General features: G+C 40.6%; 1 protein-coding gene across 3 annotated transcripts in view; it reads left to right on the top strand.

Annotated features, from left to right (window-relative positions):
• Positions 1–19,903, top strand: part of LOC145439554 (cholesterol transporter ABCA5-like) — a 37,406-nt gene extending 17,503 nt beyond the window's left edge. Inside the window, exons 14-38 of one of the 3 annotated variants that reach the window (XM_080317047.1) lie at positions 374–493; positions 1,785–1,923; positions 3,187–3,277; positions 3,524–3,663; positions 4,460–4,597; positions 5,180–5,292; positions 5,936–6,056; positions 6,660–6,806; positions 7,260–7,399; positions 7,816–7,957; positions 8,082–8,197; positions 10,338–10,508; positions 12,008–12,121; positions 12,324–12,461; positions 12,687–12,871; positions 13,523–13,652; positions 13,716–13,823; positions 13,888–14,016; positions 14,867–14,938; positions 15,515–15,615; positions 16,299–16,469; positions 16,647–16,766; positions 17,290–17,443; positions 17,884–18,048; positions 18,951–19,903. In XM_080317047.1, coding sequence (XP_080173173.1) covers positions 374–493; positions 1,785–1,923; positions 3,187–3,277; positions 3,524–3,663; positions 4,460–4,597; positions 5,180–5,292; positions 5,936–6,056; positions 6,660–6,806; positions 7,260–7,399; positions 7,816–7,957; positions 8,082–8,197; positions 10,338–10,508; positions 12,008–12,121; positions 12,324–12,461; positions 12,687–12,871; positions 13,523–13,652; positions 13,716–13,823; positions 13,888–14,016; positions 14,867–14,938; positions 15,515–15,615; positions 16,299–16,469; positions 16,647–16,766; positions 17,290–17,443; positions 17,884–18,048; positions 18,951–19,049 — 3,264 coding nt within the window. In that variant the 3' untranslated portion in view covers positions 19,050–19,903. Of the gene's footprint in view, positions 1–373; positions 494–1,784; positions 1,924–3,186; positions 3,278–3,523; positions 3,664–4,459; positions 4,598–5,161; positions 5,293–5,935; positions 6,057–6,659; positions 6,807–7,259; positions 7,400–7,815; positions 7,958–8,081; positions 8,198–10,337; positions 10,509–12,007; positions 12,122–12,323; positions 12,462–12,686; positions 12,872–13,522; positions 13,653–13,715; positions 13,824–13,887; positions 14,017–14,866; positions 14,939–15,514; positions 15,616–16,298; positions 16,470–16,646; positions 16,767–17,289; positions 17,444–17,883; positions 18,049–18,950 lie in introns of all 3 variants that reach the window. The other 2 variants (XM_080317046.1, XM_080317045.1) reach the window with 2 other exon arrangements.
• Positions 19,904–21,052: the final 1,149 nt, after the last annotated feature.

The following is a 21,052-nucleotide window of genomic DNA, read 5'->3' as shown; positions in this document are numbered from 1 at the left end:
TTGTCTCTTTTTACAACAAGATTATATTGTCTTCTTGATGATATACACTCCTGGTCGCCTTGCTCTGGTCTAGCTTCACGGCCTAGTTGGTTAGGCGTTGAAATTCTGAGTCCAACGGTATATTACTTACTGGTTTCTCATCCCGTTAAGGTCGTGTATTTCAGTCTTGAAAAGGGAAGCAAAATTTTTCGGAAACAGCAGCCAATGCTAACCGCTTAACGGCACTTCGTTTTGCGATGGCAGTCATTTCATACAATTGCGATTTCAGTATATTTTGATTATTGAATGTTCACAGGTCGGCAGCATTTATTTTGATGATTTGCGCTCCCCGTTTTGTAGTCATGATAAGGTAAATCGGTGTTTATTTTTCAAGGTGGAGAGAGTGCTGAAAGTCATCGACCTCGAAGACCAGAGAGATACATTCGCTAAGAAGTTGTCCGGCGGACAGAAAAGGAAGTTGTCTGTCGGCATCGCTATTATGGGCGATCCAAAGGTTTGTGTGTTGCGACATTGTCATGATGTGATGCAGTAGCTTTTAAAATAACGATTAAACTATCGTGGTGTGTGTGGTCATCTGGGAACTACTCGTCAGTCTTTTGCACAAATGTTGCTGACAAAATCGACTGTTGCTGAGGTGTTGCTGACGCTCACATTTGATAACAGTCAGAAAATGTATAATTTGTAGCTTTTTTCTTTTCATTTTTAAGACAAATTTCTACGAAAGTGAGCTAGAAACATCTGACTCTGTTCCCACCCTTTTTCGACTCATCGCCCCCTGTCAAGCTCGACTCAAGTTTTCGTTCCCCCATATGTACGGATCCGAAAATAGGTCGTATAAACGGAAAATTTATTCACTAGAACTTGTGAATTGAATAAAAAAAAGGTAATTTTCTGAGACGGTGCGCCGAAAACCACATGTTTTCCCCTTTTTTTTAGTCGACTTTCGCATCATATGCAGTGTATATCAGTGTTAATTAACTGCAGAGAGAGAGAGAGTCTTTATTTTCATCCGACCAAAGTACATAACAAACGGCAGTGATGGTGGTACAGAAAATATGCATGCACAGTATTCGGTGTGAGATGGGAATGATCGACAAGACCGTGAAGGTCATCTAGTCTGATCAAACAGGTACACTTGACTCTGAACAGTCTGGCTGTAAAAAATGTTTAGTTAGAAAAGGAAAATAGAAGAAAAATCAAACGATGGTAGCAAATGATCAATGAAGCAATGTCTGGGCGAGGTAGGGCAACAGTGTTAGTAATATGACGACAGGAGGTGATCAAGTAGGTCTTTTTGAATCTATAATAAGGCAATTCACGGATATGTGGTGGTAATGCATTCCAGATGATAGGTCCCGAGTAGTCGATAGATCTCTTAGTTAGGTTGCTATTGGGTGGGGGTAAGTAGATATTTCCCTTTTACGAGGATCTCGTGTAGTGGGAATGGACATTTTTAGCAGGTATGAAGAAGTCATCAAACATTTTCGACACCCTTAAGTATTAAGCCACCTTGTTTCTTAAAATCGCCCACGATGGGGATGGCCACTACAGGGCGCAAGAGATTCATACTTTATTGGTTTTGTTCCTTTCACATTTGTCGGTAATGCACAGTTTATTTTGTGCATCAATATACCATAGTAATGTATTAGATGTGTAACAGGTAGATTTTTGTTCTTGTGACTAATCAAAAATTTGTGTTCCCCGAAGGCTGAGAAATTAGCGCAAGACTTCTGCAGGTTAATAGCGGCTAAGAACCACTCATCTGAATGAACCGTCTGATTTAGATTCTCATTTTGGACGAGCCAACAGCCGGCATGGACCCGTTCTCTCGTCGAAAACTCTGGGATTTGCTGCGTTCCCACCAACGCGACCGGGTCACTCTGCTCACCACTCATTTCATGGATGAGGCGGATATATTAGCCGGTTAGATTATATTATATGTAGTGCGATTTTTTGGTCTAAAAATTTACATTTTTGAAATTGAAATTTTTTGTCGTAATTTTGACCTATAAGAATTCTTTGTAGGTCAAAATGATGACAAAAATTTTAGATGCATGTGAACATCGTAGCATCACAGCCTAATTATTTCACATGATAGTTTATGCTTCATAAGTAGACAACGGAATATTTCCAACTGTATAAAGTACACTACAAGGTGTAAAATCAGAAGTTTGCATACAGTGCAACCTCTATTTGTAAAAAAATTTGTGTAAACGATTTTGACTTTATTTGACAGGTCAAAAATAATCGCCCTTATTGTATATGTTATTGTTAGGGCGATTTTTTTACCTAAAAAAACGAAAGATTTTGACAAAAAAATCCGAATTTTGCCTTTTTTTATTTTAAAAAACTTACTTTTGTCAAAATTTTGACCTCATGAATGCCAATTAGATGTTTTCGCGCATGATGTTATAATTGTACTACTCATCTTCGTTTCTGGTTGGAACCGTCTGGAACTTTTTTTGACTTGAAAACTGACAAAAAAACAGTGACTAAAAACTTTATTTTAACGAAATCTGAACCTATGAAGAATTCCAGTAGTTACATCACGCATTATTGTAAAAATAATTAAAATTTGTTGTAGTACAACGAAAGATACTCTCCCTCATTAGCGAGTGTAGGAAGTATCTGTCCTTATTGAGTAGCTTGCCAAGAATGGAGAAAGAACTTTCAACGGCAGCAGTTGTTGGCTGACAACACTGAAGTTGTGCGTACACTGCTGGTGACACACTGTGTTGATTTATTCTGACAATGTTGCCTGCATCACAATTTTTCATAATGCGCTTCTTGATATATATAAGAGCAATGTCCACACAGTCTTGCTTCAGTTAGGATATTGCGGTACGTTGATCATAACACCATGTCAACCTATTTGTTTGAACTGACCGTTTATGATTTACAGTGAGCAGACAATGGGCCGTCTACAACGGTAGGCCTCTAAAGCAGGCTACCAGCTGTAAAAAGTCAAATGATAAGTTCACCGACAGTGTAAACATCTACGATACAAACAAAATGCGGGTTGCAAAAAAATCCCGACTCTTGACCTAACGTACAATTTTGACAAAATTTCGACTTATTTTGACGGCTCAAAAAAAATCGCCCTAGTTATTATATAATTTTTCTCTGCCGACCAAGGTCACGGAGCCCACTTTTTAGGCGTTTTCATGTTATTCGATTTTGTTGCAGATCGAAAAGCTATTCTTACGAAAGGGAAATTGCGATGTGTCGGGTCGTCGCTGTTCCTGAAAAATCGATTCGGAGTTGGCTATCACCTGGGGTAAGTCACAGAAAAAGTACCTTGCGTGTCTCGATTCTGAAACGAGTAATGAACTTGGGGTAGAGTATTCGAGTATCTCTTATTATGACATCGCAGCAGTATGGTTGATTGCTTGACTTTTAGTGGCAGGCGGGATATATTTTCAGCAATCGAAAAAATTGTCTCTCGCTACTTGACGCGAATCATTCGAATTCCCACTCAATAGCAGTTATAACGACTTGTCTCATCTCTCTCCTTCCATATCAGCATTGTTTCGAAATCGCCCAGCGACCAGACCGCAATCAGCACCTGCGTTTCGAGCCACATAAAAGACGCTGAGCTGCAGAGATCGATCGGCATGGAGCATGCTTACACGCTGCCCATGAGCCAAGTCTCAAAGTTTCCGGGTGAGGAATTGTGTGTTTGGAAGTGATGCCCAACTACACAGATATTTCGGGAGAGTAAAAGAAATATATTTGAGAAAAAAAGATCTGCATTTGTCAATGGCCCAAGCAACAACCTAAACAAAAATTTGAGACGTCCATTTGGTCAACCCAGGGTTGTAACCAAGTCACAACGATCCGAGTCACAAGTCAATCTCACTTTTATGGGTTTGACTCGAGACTAGTCGAGTCATTTTCAATTCACTACCGAATCAAGTCCGAGTCCAAGTCATCGAGCAAAGGGTCGAGTCCAAGTCATGGAATTATGACTCGAGTCCGAGTCCAAGTCATTGTGTTGACCTTGTGTTCTGGTCGCATTTTCGAATACCAGTGCCAATAGACGAAATCCCAATAGTGTGGTTCCTTCACTATTTTTCGAAATCGCAATGAAATGTCGGTTATGGCCGTCGGAGTCTCGAGTCTTATGGCTTGTTTCGAATCATGCGCAATGACTCGAGTCCAAGTTGAGTCAATACACAAATTGACTCGAGTCAAATCGAGTCATTTCTGCATTTTGAGAAAATGACTCGAGTCAAGTCAAGTCATCAGTAAATCGTGCCTCTAGTCAGACTCGAGTCATTACAACCCAACAACTGTGAAAAACTTTCTAATATTTTAAACAGAATCTCATATCTGGCATTCCAAGTCCTGACCTATGTCTGTAGTGGCTATTTGGAAGATTACCATACTTTTTTTGGATACAGTAGCATATAGTTTCACACTAGGCGTAGTATCAGTATCCCACTTTTACCTTTCCAAGAATTGTTCGCGGCGCTGGACTGCTCCCAGGACACTCTCGGCGTGCAAAGCTATGGCGTATCCATGACAACGCTGGAGGAGGTGTTTCTCAAGATTGGGGAAGACGAAGATGAGGAAGACGGACATGCTCATAAGAATGGTAAATATCGAATGATGACAAAAATTCACCTGGTCATATTGGTCAGCAACAGTGCCCGACTGATATCGATTCATTTCCAAAAGTTCAGGCTATTTATTTGAACACCGCTGAAGCCATCGGTATACTTGGACATGAGATGAACTAAAAGGCTGCATCTTGACACCTGTAAGCTATATATAAAAAAATAGATCAAGATTCCCAGTCAAGCAGTAGCAGGTTATAGTTCACCAGATCCCTACTGCCCTGTTGTGACGTCACAGAAATGGACGATTTATTTTACTTCTAATGGCCGATACTAATATTCCTTGAACAGTATGATGACAACAGTTAGCAGCCTGTTGAAACTTTGACTCCGAATAAGTGTGTCTTAACCTTCTTAACTTGAGAGCTGGTTTAACAAATTGATCCCATCAGTGAATTTTCAATAATCAAAATGAATACAACATGTGATCACGACAAATGTATGCAACTAGAAGCAAGTATCGGAATCCACAATTTATGCTGCATCATTGATATTACTCCTTGAGCATCTGTGGTTGAAAGGCAGGAGTGTTGTTGTTTCAGTTGCTTATGTTGCATCAGGCACAGAGGCGTCTTTGGGACAGGAGAATCCCGACGTCTGTATCGATGACGGAAACGCCGCTATCGTCAATTTGAATAACACCGCTCCAAAATTTGATCCTACAAAGAGCCAGGTATGGACACAAGTCAAATCGTTATCTAGCTTGAAAGAGATTTTATCAATGAAAACTTTAGCGCATAGTGTGAAACGCCAACGTTTTACTAATGAACTTGCATATTGCGGGTGTTGCTCTATTAGTATAGCTTAATCATGTATTATAGGCCACCGTCTCATGACTTGAATTCATATCCATAAACCTTCGGTTGAGTAGCCTCCACTAACAGAGATTTCTCATAAATATATACGAACAAATACAGTCGCTTAGTTGCGTCAAGACTCGTCATTGACTAATTGATATAGAATTACCACAATATGCGACGATATTTAGCACGTGATATTGTCGGTTTAATGTCAGATACAAGTCCACGTTACGTTAATCCATCGTGGTTTGGAGATACTGGTTACATCAGGAATGCACGATCAATGTTTTAGAATTGCAAAAATGTGGGATTGTTCAAACTCAAGTTTGGTTGGATTCACCATATTTCACGCCGAAATTTTCCGTACTGGACTAGTTTTTTAGTGTTCACGAGATATGAACCTGTCTGGTTTTATTCGAAAATCAAAACCTGTTTCCAAAAAATTGACGCGTTTATCGGCAGTCACATTATTTTTCGCAAACTTCGCTGCTTCAATCAATATTGTGTCCCGTTCAGGCCGGTAGCGAGTCGACCCAAGCGCGCACCCTGATGCAACTAATCAGGAGAACTCTGCTCTTGCACATACGGAATCCGGGCTTTGTGATATTCGGCATACTCTTTCCGATTGCGTTGGAGAGTAAGTAAAGATAAGTAGGGCCGAGCACAATCGAGTGACTGAGTGATTCCATTCTGATTCGAGTATTAGGCGTCGAGTTAGGTACTTGAGTATCTCTTGTTATGATCCATATCATTGTGGAAGATGAGGGAAGTTTAAATAAGTACCTTTTATGCAACCACAAAGAATATAATACCTGTTCTACATCATATTAAAGATAACTTGAAGAATTTTTGATCCTGCCTATTTTATTGCACTTCGTGAAAATGCAGTAGGTTGATCGCGACTTCACAGATATGTTGGAAATAGTATTGAAACTATAATTTTCTTATTGGCAAGGAGCGTGTAATTTCAGTAATTGAAAAATGATCTGTCAATACTCAATCAATCAATTTATTATTAACAATTTCATCATGTTAGGTTTTCTAAAAAAAATGCTGCACATAAAATTTGTCTCAATTTCAACCCGTACTCTATTTGAGTAGTAGAAAATTTTTGGGATTAAAAAATAGTTTTACAGAGGGTAATGATAGAATTTCTGTATATTGTACATTTTCAGCAAAACAAAGTTATTTTTGAGCAACAATGCTGTACACATCTGTTATGTCAGTGCTATTTTTCCAGTTGTGGGAACGTACTTATACACGCAAGCTGGCACGACTTCGGACGGCGACGACCCTAAAATGTACGACGTCACCTACCAGAACAACCTCGGCAGTTACGTGGACAAGTCTGGCAGCACCATGTCCGTACTCTACGACGGCTCGGCAGGTAATTGTGACGCTTTTGTGGAACAGCCAATGACGTAAAAAATCAGTGTAACATAGTTATTTTGTTGCAAGTCCGTACTTGGACGGCGATTGTTGCGTTTCACTTGTGAGAATAATATCAAAATGTCCAAAGACCATTGTATAGGTCAGTGGTTCTTAAACGCTGGTCCGTGAAATCATTACTGTCGATCATCCAAATATTTTAGAATGATATAGGTCTCCTATTCGAAACTTCAAATAATTTGTTACATTGATACATTTTACTCTGTCAAATTGATTTTCTTATTCATAGATACTCTGCCAAATCGGTTTTTATGTGAATCTCTGTTAATATGCTTCTTATTAGCAAAATACAGACATGGGTCAGCAGCGCCGCGACGCCTGGAGAACGGCTAACGACCCCCAGGTTGAAAACCACCGACCAAAATTCAGCGTCAGTGATTTTATCTCACAGGCTTGACGAATCTCAGCAATTTTGCGTCCAACATTCCGTCTGGTATTCCGAATGCCTTGAGCGCTCTGGACGATGTTACGTTACTGAGCAATTGGCCGCACGCTCTCGGATTTAACATGTCTGTATTCTCTTCATTGAAGGTACGATTTTAATTGTGACATCCGAATTTAGGTTGTCATATCCTCTATCAAATAGTATTGGTTTACCAAATGGGTCATCGGTAAAGCCCAGCCCAGAAATGGATTTTTTAGTCTATACAGATAACGTCTACCTGTTTCGATCACATTCGAAAGACGTGGGATCTAGCTTAAGTAACATATCTAAAATTCGGGAGCATTTATTCAAACAGCCATCTCTACGCTACGACATTGTGCATGATATAAACTGGAAAGGCTGCATTTGGGACACCTTGTAAGCTATAAGAAATACATCCATATTCCCATTCAGTTACAGATTATGGTACTCTGACTCCATGCTACCAACTGCGGCGATATTTCTTACTGTGTGATATTACGTAGCTCATGGAAATTCTGCTTATCTTGTAATATCTTTGCAGTCGACCTATGTGACTCTGTACAACACGTCCTACGTCATGTCTTTACCTTCCGCCATCAATATCGTATCGAATTCACTCTTGAAAACGGCAGACGTAAATTCGTCCAATATCGTTGTGTACAGCAAGTCTTGGCCGCAACTTGGTGAGTACCCGGGGCTCAGTGTTGACAACAAGTGACCGCCTTCGAGTCACAAGCCATACCGAGTCACTGTGTGTTTTCACTCAAGTTGACAGTCACATCAAGGTACATTTCGCTTTGCTTTCAGCGAGCAATTTCGGCAATCAATTTGACGGAAATTCGTTTGGCGCCGCGTTGCTGATATCCCTGGCCATCGTATTGCCGACGGCTTTGGCGGCCGCTAATCCAGTCAAAGAGCGAGAGGTGAGAAGCCGATTGTGTTCGGGTATCACTTGTTATGATGTTATAACAGTATAACAGATGTAGAATGCAGGGCTGTAACCAGGTCACTAGGCTCCGAGTCACAAGTCAATCTCACTTTAATAGTTTTGACTCGAGTCAAGTCAAGTAATTTTTTAATTCACCACCGAGTCCAAGTCATCGAGCAGAGGTTCAAGACCGAGTCATGGTAATATGACTCGAGTCCAAGTCATTGTGTTGACTTCATTTCCGGCTGGAACTGTCTGTCCTTACGAAGTAGTTTGACCTGAAAAGAACTTTATTTCAACGAAATCTGGCCCTATGAAGAATTCCAGTAGTTACATTACGCATTATGGTGGAAATTATTTAAAAAAATTTGTAGTATAACGAAAGAAACTTTCCTACATTCTCGGGTAGAAAGTGTCTGTCCTTATTAAGTAGCTTGCCAAGAATGGAGAAAGAACGTTCAACAGCAGCAGTTGTTGTCTGAAACACTGAAGTTGTGCGTACACTGCTGGTGACAAACCGTGTTGCTTCATTCTGACAATGTTGTCTACATCACAATTTTTCATCATGCGCTTCTTGATATAAGATGCATGCAATGCCCACACAGTCTTGCTTCAATTAGGACAGGGGTGGGCAAACTTTTGAGCTCGCGGGCCGCATTCAACATCTGAATCCATTCGCGGGCCGCACTATGTAAAATTGGGATTATAAACCAAAACGCAATATTGATATTTGATTATATAGTGAGGACATGGGGATAATATATATGCTTATTTAAAACAAGCCAAATATTGCATTGATGATATCGTACAGGCGTCAGAAACATATACAGGTAGTGGCGAGATTGCATAGGCTGGCGAACCTCAATAACCAATTTTTCAAAACTATAGAGATGAAAGACGGTTGGCCCGATTATTAGAACAGGGTTGAATTTTAAATCTGTGAGCAGCGATCTGTTCATAGATTTACTAATTCCACTTTTGGTTGAGTTCCAGGACACACAATGCTGACAGCATCATAGCCATGTTAGCTTCAAACACACTTCTACTATGTGCAGATAAAATATAAATACACCAATTTTACGCCTACAGACAACGAATCTACCTAAGACGCGCCTGAATCGTTTTTGTAAGCACATCACTGAAATAATTAAAAATGGAGTGGCCAATCTGAAATCTCACTCGTGATCCAATTTCTGTTAATCTCGTTGCAGGTATCCCGCTGTGATATTAAGTATTTACCTTCGATCAGATGGTCTCAAACATTTTAAGACACGCCCCCCCCTCCTTAGATATTAAAAGATTTCGCGACCCCTTATCATCATATCACAAAACGCAACTGGGATGCTAGCACACCGAACGGGTAGTTTGATGGCATGGAATGTTACGACTGTGGTTGACAGATTTTTAAATATGTAATTCAGACTAAATACAGAGTAATAACCATGAACTGTATGTAAATCCAGCGGAGCGCGAAAAATATTTTCAGTTGAGCTCAGCTTCGCGCCCTCAAGGGGGGCACGCCCGCCAGTTTGAGAACCACTGTCTTAGAATTATCATGGTGAAATATACTAAGAAAAAGGTAATCAAGTCCCTGCAATAATTCGATTTTAGTACGCGTTTTATCAATGTTTTTAAAAAGTTTCTTCAGGCTCTCGCGGGCCGCACTGAACGGCGCTACGGGCCGCATGCGGCCCGCGGGCTGTAGTTTGCCGACCCCTGAGTTAGGATATTGCGGTACGTTGAGCATAACACCATGTCAAGCTATTTGTTTCATTTGAATGTTTATGATTCACAATTAGCAGACAATGGGCCGTCTACAATGGTAGGCCTATAAATAAGCTACACGCCGTTAAATGTCAAATGATAAGTTCACCGACAGTGTAAATCTATGATACAAACGAAATGCATTTTGCAAAAAAGTGTTAACTTTGTAAACAATTTTAACATTTTTTTGACCTAACGCTACAATGTTTCCCTAATTTTCAATTTTTTTGAGATGTCATAAAAAAATCGCCCTACCAATCTAGGTTTACAGCCTCCCACAGTGGGAACTAGTATCAAAACTATGATTCATTAAGAAACTCAATCTTAGTGGCTAGGAGCGTATGATTTCCCTATAAATCAATTTCTTCCAGACCAAAGTCAAGACACAGTTGCGAGTATCGGGCGTGCCTTTCTCAACGTACTGGTTTGCATATCTTCTCGGCGACTACGTGATTTTCTTTGTGATGTCGGTGGTCTACATCATCTGCATTTTCGCTTTTCAAGTCACCGGTTTGAACAACGCAGGGGCGGCCGGCGCATTGGTGAGTTTTTTTCCAACAGTATATTGCAAGGTAGGCCAAGGCGCCATTTGGCCAAGACACATTCAGCTATTGGAGCCTTTCATTGCGGCTCTTTTATGATTGCACAGGGTGGCACGACTCCAAGGCACCCAAATGAAAGTGTGAAACGCCTCACCTAACAACACGAAATCGGTTGTCCTCATTATTTTTCGCGCAAACAGAATTATCCAACAAATGTTTGCCAATGGCAGAATTTATGGCCTTTGCCTGTTCGGGATCAAGCTTTAGGGGATGAGTCCAGGGTGACCCTTTCACCGAGCTTGAACACTGGGGCGGTTCAACAATTACTATTTTTTTAAATTTTGCTGGCTACTTGATAAAATTGTTCGAGCCAAAATTGTTGTGCAGCCATTTTTTTAGGTAATCTAACAATATTATCGAGTAGCCAGTAAAATTTGAAGAAAAGTAGGCTAGTTATTTTTGAACGGCCCTAGGGAACGCACGCATCACCTGTTGTCGGAGATGCCGCTCACACTTTCGATTGGGTGCCTTGGAGTCGATTTTAATCAAAATATGCAAACCAAGCCTGCAGAAGGAGTTTGTGCACCATCTAAAATAGTGCATTGAGCGTAAGCGCTCTCTCTGCCCTGATTATTCAAATTTTCATGCCGGGTGACGCCATATTTTGTGATACGATTGTTGATATACGATGTTCTTCTCAATTCTCTACTAGTTGCTGGCAATTACCCCTGACGAGCCGAAAATATTTGGGTTCATTTCAACATGAACAAACTACTCAATTGTAAATCGTACGGAAGTGAATGAAGCTGACACGACCTTATGCGAGTTTATTGTCGATTGTTACTGTAGGGATCGTGTTGTTTCACCATAATCACTCATCTTGTGTTAAAATAACAAAGCTCTGTTTCTTGTATCATAACCAGGGCGATTTATTTTGACCTAAATAAACTTAATTTTGACCTCACGTATGCAAGTTAGGTGTTTTCACACATAATGTTGAAATTGTGCTAAGTATCTTCATTTCTGGTTGGAACTGTCTTTCCTTGCGAAGTAGTTTGGCCTGAAAAACGTTTTTGACTTGAAAACTGACAAACTTTATATGAAAAAACTTTATTATTACCGAAATCTGGCCCTTTGAAGAATTCCAGTAGTTACATCACATATTATGGTAGAAATCAATATCATTTGTTGCAGTACAACGAAAGATACTTTCCTACATTCTCGGGTAGAAAGTGTCTGTCCTTATTAAGTAGCTTGCCAAGAATGGAGAAAGAACGTTCAACAGCAGCAGTTGCTGGCCGGCAACACTGAATTTGTGCGTACACTGCTGGTGACAAACCGTGTTGCTGCATTCTGACAATATTTGTCTACATCACAAATTTTCATCTTGCGCTTCTTGATATAAGAAACATTAACCACGAAGTCTTGCTTCAGTTAGGATATTGCGGTACGTTGAGCATAACACAATGTCAACCTATTTGTTTTACGTTCTTTTTCAGATACTGCTGCTGCTAGGATGGGGTGTCGCCTGCTTGCTGACATCGTACACAGCCAGCCATCTTTTCGATAGATTCGACTCGGTGCAAGCCGCCTGGCCCGGGATAGCTCAACTGGTACCAAAGAGCTTTGCCATTTCTTTCGGAACTATAATTCTGATTAATAATATCGCTCCTGGTGACAAAGAGCTTATAATTTCAGTATTAAAAAAAATCATAGTGCTCAAACCTAGTGATGACATCATTTGACGCGGTTGCCGTTATAGCTATGAAAACGACATTTGTGATGGTCTGCTGTTACCTTCTCATTGCTTTTTAGTTGTGTATACTTCCGTACATATGCGTTTCTACATTGGACATGACTGGCAATGCGGACGCAGCTAGAATCGCAAACATTATCTTCCTCATCATCAGTCCTTACTACGTTGGATTTTCCGGAGTTTATTATTGCTTCCGCGTGAGTGTTTTTATTGAATCCGCTTTTTGATCGTATGTATTTCCGCCACTCCCAGTGAGCATTGAAATATGTCGAATATGTCACAGACTGTCACTTCCGAAGCAATCTACTTCTGTGAAGTACTCAAGCAGGTTTTCTGTACTTACGCTGCTTACTGCCGATATTAATTACCTCTAATAACCGCTACATCGGGCGGGGGAATAAACATGTTTTTTTCTTTTTCAGATCTACATCATTTACCTTTACAGGGATCAGACTACTGACATTCCCGCGTCGGCGTACTTCGACTGGGAATTGTCGCAGCTTCCTTTGTCGATACTGATGGCTTACGTTCACGTTATCCTGTGGTCGTTTCTGCTGCTTGTGGCTGACGTGGCGAAGCATGGCGGCGATATCAGATTTTGGAGAAGGTAGGTGTCGCTAAGGCAGGGGGGCCCGTTTTGAGTGGCCGGTGATGTAATTATCGAAATTAGTAATATTAACAAAAAATAAATGGCGCAGATAATTTATGAGTCGGCCGCATTTTTGTTGATCTTTTATTACAATAAAGCAGAATTATAAGTGAAGTTTTAATCATATTGAGTGATAAATAATTAGAGACAGTACTCCATTATACAATTGAATTAATCTATCCATATTGAAATAAACCCGTATATTGTCGGCTTAGTCTCGTCAGGTTTGCAATGGTTCCAAACATTTGTTGGTGTCAGAACCTCATTCCAAACTGAAATGTGAACCTTTTGAAGCATGTACACCATAGACTTATAACTTCAATGACGTTTATTTCAGCGTTGATAAACTCAGACTGGCGAGTGCTATTCATTGAAACTGCAAATTCATATCACGAACACAACGTAATATATATGCCGTTATGTGATAGTTCTTCCTACGTACAAATGCACAGGTTTGCGGGGTAAATATACGACGAGTAATATTATCGCAAGTCACTCGAATGAAACTAACTAACTACACCTAAAGTTTAATTTGTTGTCGCTCAAACACAACTAGCCCGACCCGAACAGGAGTCTTTGTCACTGAAATGAGCGTCTGCCGGTTTTCAGCAGTCAAGTCGACTCGTCGGACTACTTGGCGTTAGATGGCAATAACGATGTTGATGAAGGCGAAGATGAGGATGTCTCTGCGGAAAGGCAAAAAATCAAAGAGATGGCGCAAAACCCACCTTCGGACGAAGTGAGTCTTTTGCAAAGGGCGTGCTAACGCTGAAATTTTCAGCAGATACCGTTTTAATTCCAGCAACCCGTAGTGGTGATGGACGGTGTACGAAAAGAATTCACCAAAAGATCTGGAAAAAGCGGCATGTGTAAGAAAAACGAAGACCAACATACGGAACAGACCACAAAAGTAAGAGTACTTTGCTTTGTACAAAGAAATGCATGCGAAGATCTTGCGCTAATTTGTCTGACAGGTGGCCGTGCGAAACCTGTCCATGACCGTGTACCCCGGAGAAGTGGTGGGCCTTCTGGGGCCCAACGGAGCGGGGAAAACCACGGCGTTGAATGTGCTGATTGCGGACATCGGCGCCACGAGAGGCAGAGTGAGTGATTTCCACTTCTCAGTTTATACTGTTGCAACCAGAGCGATTTTCAGATTTTCCAAATTAAATAAGAATTGGAATTATTGCTAGTTTTTTTGCGAAGTAGATTAGAATTACTCATTATCAAAATATTTGGAATTGAATTCGATCAATTAAATCAAAATGAGATCAAAACCAGAGTTCAGTTCTCATGTAACAGTGAAATATATTCAAATATCATTGCGCATTTAGATGAAAGTATTATCTTGTTCCTCTCGAACAAACTAGGCCTCTAGGTGTCTCGGTAAAACCAATCTTTTATCACTAATGAAATCGACGAATTTGTTTGACTTGGCAATCAGAATGTTTGATTGGTAAACTTTGATGTAACCTTGTCCATACACAGTACACACCCATGAGTTAGACATTAGAAATTCGAAAACAAGAGTGTGAGTACGTATACAATTGAATGATATGTTCATATTGAAATGAACCCAATTAATATTTCTGTGTCAGCCGAAAATGTTCGGGCTCATTTCACTATGAATATATCATTCAATTGTATATTGAAGTTTTGTACCTCCATAAGACTCGGAATAAGATTTTGTAGCTGTTGACCGCGATTAGTGGCTTTTGGTTGAAGAATTGACATCGTTCCTATGCCAATCACTTTGGGATTGGATTCGTTTGTGTATAATTTCCATCGTAACAAAACATCATAAGAATGACAATCTATGAAAAGCCCGGTTCAATTTGAAGTTAAAAGATATGCTACTGATATTTGCCAGCTAGAATGTGAAGTAGCGGCCTGCCAGTCAGGCTAGGCTATTTGTGCTTTGAAGTAATACCACGTTTCTTTTTTTCAATGCAGGTCCATGTCGGCGGGGAACAAATTACCTCCAGTCTCTCAGAGGCGTTTAAAGCGATGGGATATTGCCCACAAGTACTTTTTGCATTATGAATTGCGAAGTGTGGCTGGCAGAGATGTCATAGTCGGTGTTGCAAGTAACAGCATCCACATTGAAATAAACTTGATTATATTCGGCTGATTATTGTCAGGGGGTAATGATCAGTAACTAATCGAGATTTTGAAATCACTTTGTATATCAGAAGTTCTATATGTAAAGTTATTTGGAAATCTTTACCAGTTGCTGGCGATTAACCCCGCGAGTATGGACCTAAAATATGCGGTTAATTTCAATATGATTAGATTATTAATTCTATATTGATTTGCTATACCGGGAGTGGGCCGACCTGCTTCATGCGGGAGCCGCACATCTAAAATCTTAGTTTTTATAACCTTGTCCAGAAATTGTTGTCTAATCTATAAAGCTTGTGTATAAAAAATCAGTAGCCTGAAAACATTACCACTTGAGTGTAATAGTAATGAGCGTTGGCAAAACCTATTGAGTAGGCTACTCCGGGAATAATACTTCAGTTACTCGCCACGTCTGATGTCCGATCTTTTAAAATGGTACTTTGATGCGATGATATGTAAATGATACTCCTCATTTCTCAGTCCAACCCCCTCTGGGACACGATTACGCTGCAGGAACATCTGGAAATTTACAGCGCCGTACGTGGTGTGCCCAAGGAGAAAGTGAACGAAGTCGTTTTCAAGTAATTACATTTACGTTTTCTGCTGAGCGATGTGTTTTCATATCATTTTGTGTACGGTGGAGCGTCCTGCTTCTTGATCGGTAGGTCGCGGGTTCGATCCCCGGCCGGGTCAGACCAAAGACCCGATTAGTTACACCGGTGTCCACGACTTCCCGCTTGGCGCTCATGCATTACCGCGGTAGCATGGAGGGGTGGTGCAAGTCTTAGAAAGCCGTACAAGGCTATATCTGTACCTTGCTTGTCCAGCGGCATATGCACATAATGGACTCATATGGTATGCATATGCACAGATTGTGCGTACGTACGTCATGAGCCGGTGTATATGACGATAAAACATCAAAGGCAATAATACATAATGTCCTTTCCTTCCTTCCTATACAAAATTATCACTTCCCCACCAGTGGCTGACGATTACTCCTGACGAGTTATCACCAAAAATATTTGTGTTTATATCGATACAATTCAATCGGAGCTCTGATCCTGTTTTAGTAGTGTGCAATTGAAGGTAATGAGAAAGGTATTGTCGTTGTGATTATGGCTATGAAACGCACACAGTTTGTTGTTTGTCTACAAGCAAAACGAAATTCACAATGTAAACGAACGTTACGTTCCCAATCGTGTGTTTGCGCGAGCCTGTTGTGACAATTCTATTTGTTTGCTGCATTAATGTGTTGTTGTCTCAGTTTCATGGAGGCTCTGGACATCATCGAACACAAAGACAAGAAGGCGAAACAACTCTCGGGCGGAACAAAACGGAAGCTTTGTTTTGCGATATCGATGCTGGGCAATCCAAAGGTGGTTCTCATGGACGAGCCTTCCACCGGGATGGACCCAAAAACGAAGCGTTTTTTGTGGTACGATGTAAAATCCGAAATAACACATGTCTTAATAGCGTTTTTCTCTAAAGCGTCCAGTGTCTGTAAATCTTGGATAAACCCTCCTACCTACCCGACAAATACATGCCATTTCACATGTTCCAATTCAAACTCGGTACAAAATATCTTGCACTGACATCTGATATCGCTTTGCAGGAATACAATCAGTACAGCGTTTGAAGGCACTGACCGTGGCGCCATCTTGACCACGCATTACATGGAAGAGGCGGACGCCCTTTGCAACAGAGTGGGGATTATGGTTTTAGGACAGCTGAGGTCAGTACACAATATACGGGCTATGTCATATGTCAGCGTAATTCAAGCTCCATGCCAACGGGATGAATGGATCCACTATGTGATCTCCTATTTTCAAAGTCAATGCCAAGTGGCCAACTGACACCTCCAGATCTGCCCCATGATATCTATCTATTTGTAAATGACTGCATCACGCAGCGAAATTGCAGTATCGTAAATATCCGAGTATATGGATTCTATTGTGGGTCTGTGTGTTGGATTTTTCAATCTTTTACTATATCATGACGCCCAGTTTCAGTTGTGTTGCACCCAGAGTTGGCAATATGAATCTATTTCTTATGATTTACAGTTCTCCAGATGCAGCCTTTCTAGTTTATTTCATGCCCAAACATGGCATGGTAGTAGAGCTGTTCAAATAAATGCTGAGAAATTTTGGAAATGCGTCTAAAGCTAGATGCATTGTTGACTGAATATATCTGGTTTTACGTGAATGCGCAAGTTGACAGTTTTTTATCAGTAAAGGCTCAAAATCCCATGTCCGTAGGTGCCTGGGGTCCACGCAGCGTTTGAAAGACAAGTTCGGACAAGGCTACGTCTTGGAAGTGAAGTTGCAGGCGCCGGAATCACTCGAGAGTGACGAGGAAAACGGGGAGACGGTGGACGCCGGGGAGTCGCCTCTCCATCTTTTCGTCTGTGACGTGAGTGCCTTTTCACGTAAAGATTTTCCAAATATGTCCTGATTTCGTGCGATGTTGTTTTACTGAAATACGCGATAGCTAGGGTTGGTGGCAATGGTTAGAGTTTAGTAGTTAGGAGGCGATTATGTCCATGCTGAATCGATATGGGCCTGTTCAGTAAGAGTAAAATAGAAACAAGAATCAATTATCAAATTTGATGTCAAGAACTGTGAACCGACAGTAGTGACTGACCTGATGTATTGTCTCATATATCAATGAAATATTACTGTCAGAATAGTTTAAATGATTGACTTTGTGGAAATTATTTATTTTGAAGGCTTCAAGTCACTTTTACTGGTATGATGCCACAATGAGCGATACTCGAATACTAGACTCAACCGCGCATTGACTTTAATTGTGGGACTGTATACCTGTTTCTTTACTATATCTCCATTTCGCAGATGTTTCCCCACGCCGAACAGCCGGAAAAATTCGGCAATCGTTGGACGTACAAAATCCATCGAGAAGACGTCACTTCGCTGTCGAAGACCTTCACAAAATTGGAAGAAGCGAAAGCTTTGTTCGGGATCGAGGAGTACAGCTTCAGCCAATCTACACTGGAACAGGCGAGTGCAAAATAGCGATAACTACAGTGTCTCGATCCATGTGAAATGATATTCGAGGTATACAGAGAAAGAGTGTGATTTATGAATCAACATGCTTTCGCTAATATCATAGTTCCGACTATGACATGGTTTGATGAAGACTGTCAACATTTAAGTCACTCAAAATAACAACGCAAATAACACAACGCAATCTAGTAAGGGAAATACCCGAAACCATTGAAATCTCTCGTTATGTGATTGCAAAGACACGCCAATGCTCACAACACCTCGTCATTACGATACCACGTCGTGCGTGAGCCTTGGACTGGCATATCTAAATATTTACGGCGCCCACATTGCCTCGCAGAGCTAATAAAACCAGCCTTCGCGGCCATTCTCGATTTCCACGGCTGCCGATCGCCGGGTCATATCATCTTGAACAAATGAGAAGCTTGCGAGTGATCGACTGATCATACTTCTACAATCTGGTTTCGGGTCTCGACTTCTTCATATCTCTTCAGTTTATCGCAAACTTGCGGTGTTTTGAAATGATGGGTTCAAAATGACTTGGAGAACCCTGTCAGTCAAACGCCCACATTGATTTCTGTTGTCTTTCTTCCTAATTCTAATCTTATTGGGTAAAATGATGTAGCTATAAATCTAATTGTAATCTAATTTGGAAAAACTGAAAATATTCTGGCTGTCAACTCTTATGCCCACTACATATGGTGTGACTCTTTGCGGTAACACAGTGAGAATATGACTCTTAAACGATTTGCCATTTGTAATCCTGTCAGTAAAACACACGTCAAGCTTCACATCATAGCCGTCCATCGGTTGTATTCTGGTAGAATCCCGTAATCGACAATAAAGACACCTATCATCTTGAAAAACGGTGGAATATGAAGTGGTATTCTTTCCAGGTGTTCTTGCGGTTTGCCAAGGAACAGGCCGACCAGGACGAGGAAGAACAGCAAAGGTTAGAAGAGGAAAAGCGATTGAAAAAGCTCAGCAAGAAATGATCGTCATCCTATTATATGATTCATATACAGTACTGGTACTACAAGTGATATGCTACACAAATTGCAATCCATCCGATTCTGAATACCTTGTTCATACATATTTGCATCCATCATGTTGTTCGCCGTTGCTTCACTAAAGATATCTGAGATTCTGTAATATGCATTTTAGTTCAAACGTCCACGTTTTCCTGCAGACATCCTAAATGATATTGATAAAACCTACAGTACTCAGTCAGTTGACAGCATATGCCAGAATCTTGGCAAGTCTCCGTTCACCGCCGTAGATCGTTTTTCTCGTTTCTACAATGCCTCGCTTTTGTAGTCTTCGTGTGTATCAACATGTCGCGATTCGCAGTTGTAAAGTGTTCACTAAGATATGCATGTTTTCTATTTCACGTGGTGATTCTGTTCGTATGTTACAGAATGCTGTAAATGTAGTTCAGCGTTGCAAATATGTTGCGTTTTATGAGATTATTTCATATTTTTAGCCTTACTGATTTCATTGATGGTATTTTTTCAGCCTTTCATGACAGTGATTGCAAAGTATCATTTTACTCTCAGATTATAGTTTTAATATCATTTCCTGCCTCGACTCATTGCGGGTGTCTTCACAGTGATGGTACAGCCATTATGTCATTACAAATATGGCGGTACCGCGCATGACTATTTTCTTAGCAATAACCGTGTCTTTGGTGTGGGACTGATTTCAGAGCTTGTTGCAACCTTTTTATTCGCACGTAGCTGGAATTTAATTGATGCTTGTACTGGAAACCGCACTAATAATTAAATGCTGATTTGTAGTAACGTTGGTTCTGAATAAATATATGCATATTGGCGAATGCCTTAAGCTTCAATTGCTCGCGTATGTCTCTACATCGCTCTGGTTATCGTGTAGTGGTGGCAGTTAAGATGGCTTAATGTGAAATGATGGTTGTAAGGAGGCTCATAAAGTAGGGGTCGCGACCCATGTGCCAAACATGGGTCGCGAAGGAAAAAAATGTGGGTCGAGACCAGTCCAAAGCGATTGTTGTATTTTTTGAATACGTATAGTTTCCGGAAATGATTCAACTTCATTCGCATTTTTGAAAGAGCTGTATATTACTACTTGCTATAGTATCGCGTAACGCAGCCGCAGACCTTCAAGGTGGTTTAGTCTAGGGGTGTGCAACGGTATTTCGAAGCTGCGCTGTCCGCATGCGCCGGGATACATAAAGAGTTGAAGACAACTCATTTAACGTACATATGACTGGCCAAAATGCGATGCTCAAATATCGGATAAACTCGATAATACCTCGGCCGAAAATGACCGTCGCTGGTAGGCCAAAATCTTCCAATATTGATAAGTCCGGTCTGCGAAATGCTCGACACCGAATAATCTCGTCCTTGCAATCTGAACCCGCAGTACAAATGTGTCCTGTATAGGACAAAATGTACCCCGATTTGTAATCGCGTGCGTCGCGCATGTTTCATAGAACTGCATTGCGTGCAACTGGTTGTCTATAGCCTAGGCTCTCTCTATTTCATAACTGTTGTACAATGTACATAAATGCCCGTAAAATACGTAGCATAATGACTAGGGCAAGTCTTTGAAACTTTTTTCGGCTTCCGGGCGCTTCCTATATGCTTAGAATTTATGTAGTATAATGTTTTAAGTTGTTTGAAATAATTTTATATTGCAACTTTTCTATTTTTTCATGCTACATTTTGCTGCAACTTTTGTGAAGTATTTTATCAAGTGATTTAAAAAAACACGCTGTTAACCTATCTCTAGGCGTAGGCAGAAGGAATGGTGTGGACCACATAAATTCGGAGGTGCTTGTTGACAAACGAACCTTGGTAGGTTCCGCACTGTTGTGTTTATATAGGGATTATTAGCCGAAACGCAATATTTTTATTTAATTACATGCGGAAATATGGAGATAATATAAAGGTCGATTAGAAAAAAAACTAAATATACGCATCAGAAATATTGAGCAGATCTTATACGCTGGTCATCCTGAATA

This window comes from Botryllus schlosseri, chromosome 5, assembly GCF_051294905.1.
Source record: "Botryllus schlosseri isolate E-star chromosome 5, Bs_hap1, whole genome shotgun sequence".
NCBI lineage: Eukaryota > Metazoa > Chordata > Ascidiacea > Stolidobranchia > Styelidae > Botryllus > Botryllus schlosseri.
This window is presented reverse-complemented; position numbering and strand designations above follow the sequence as displayed.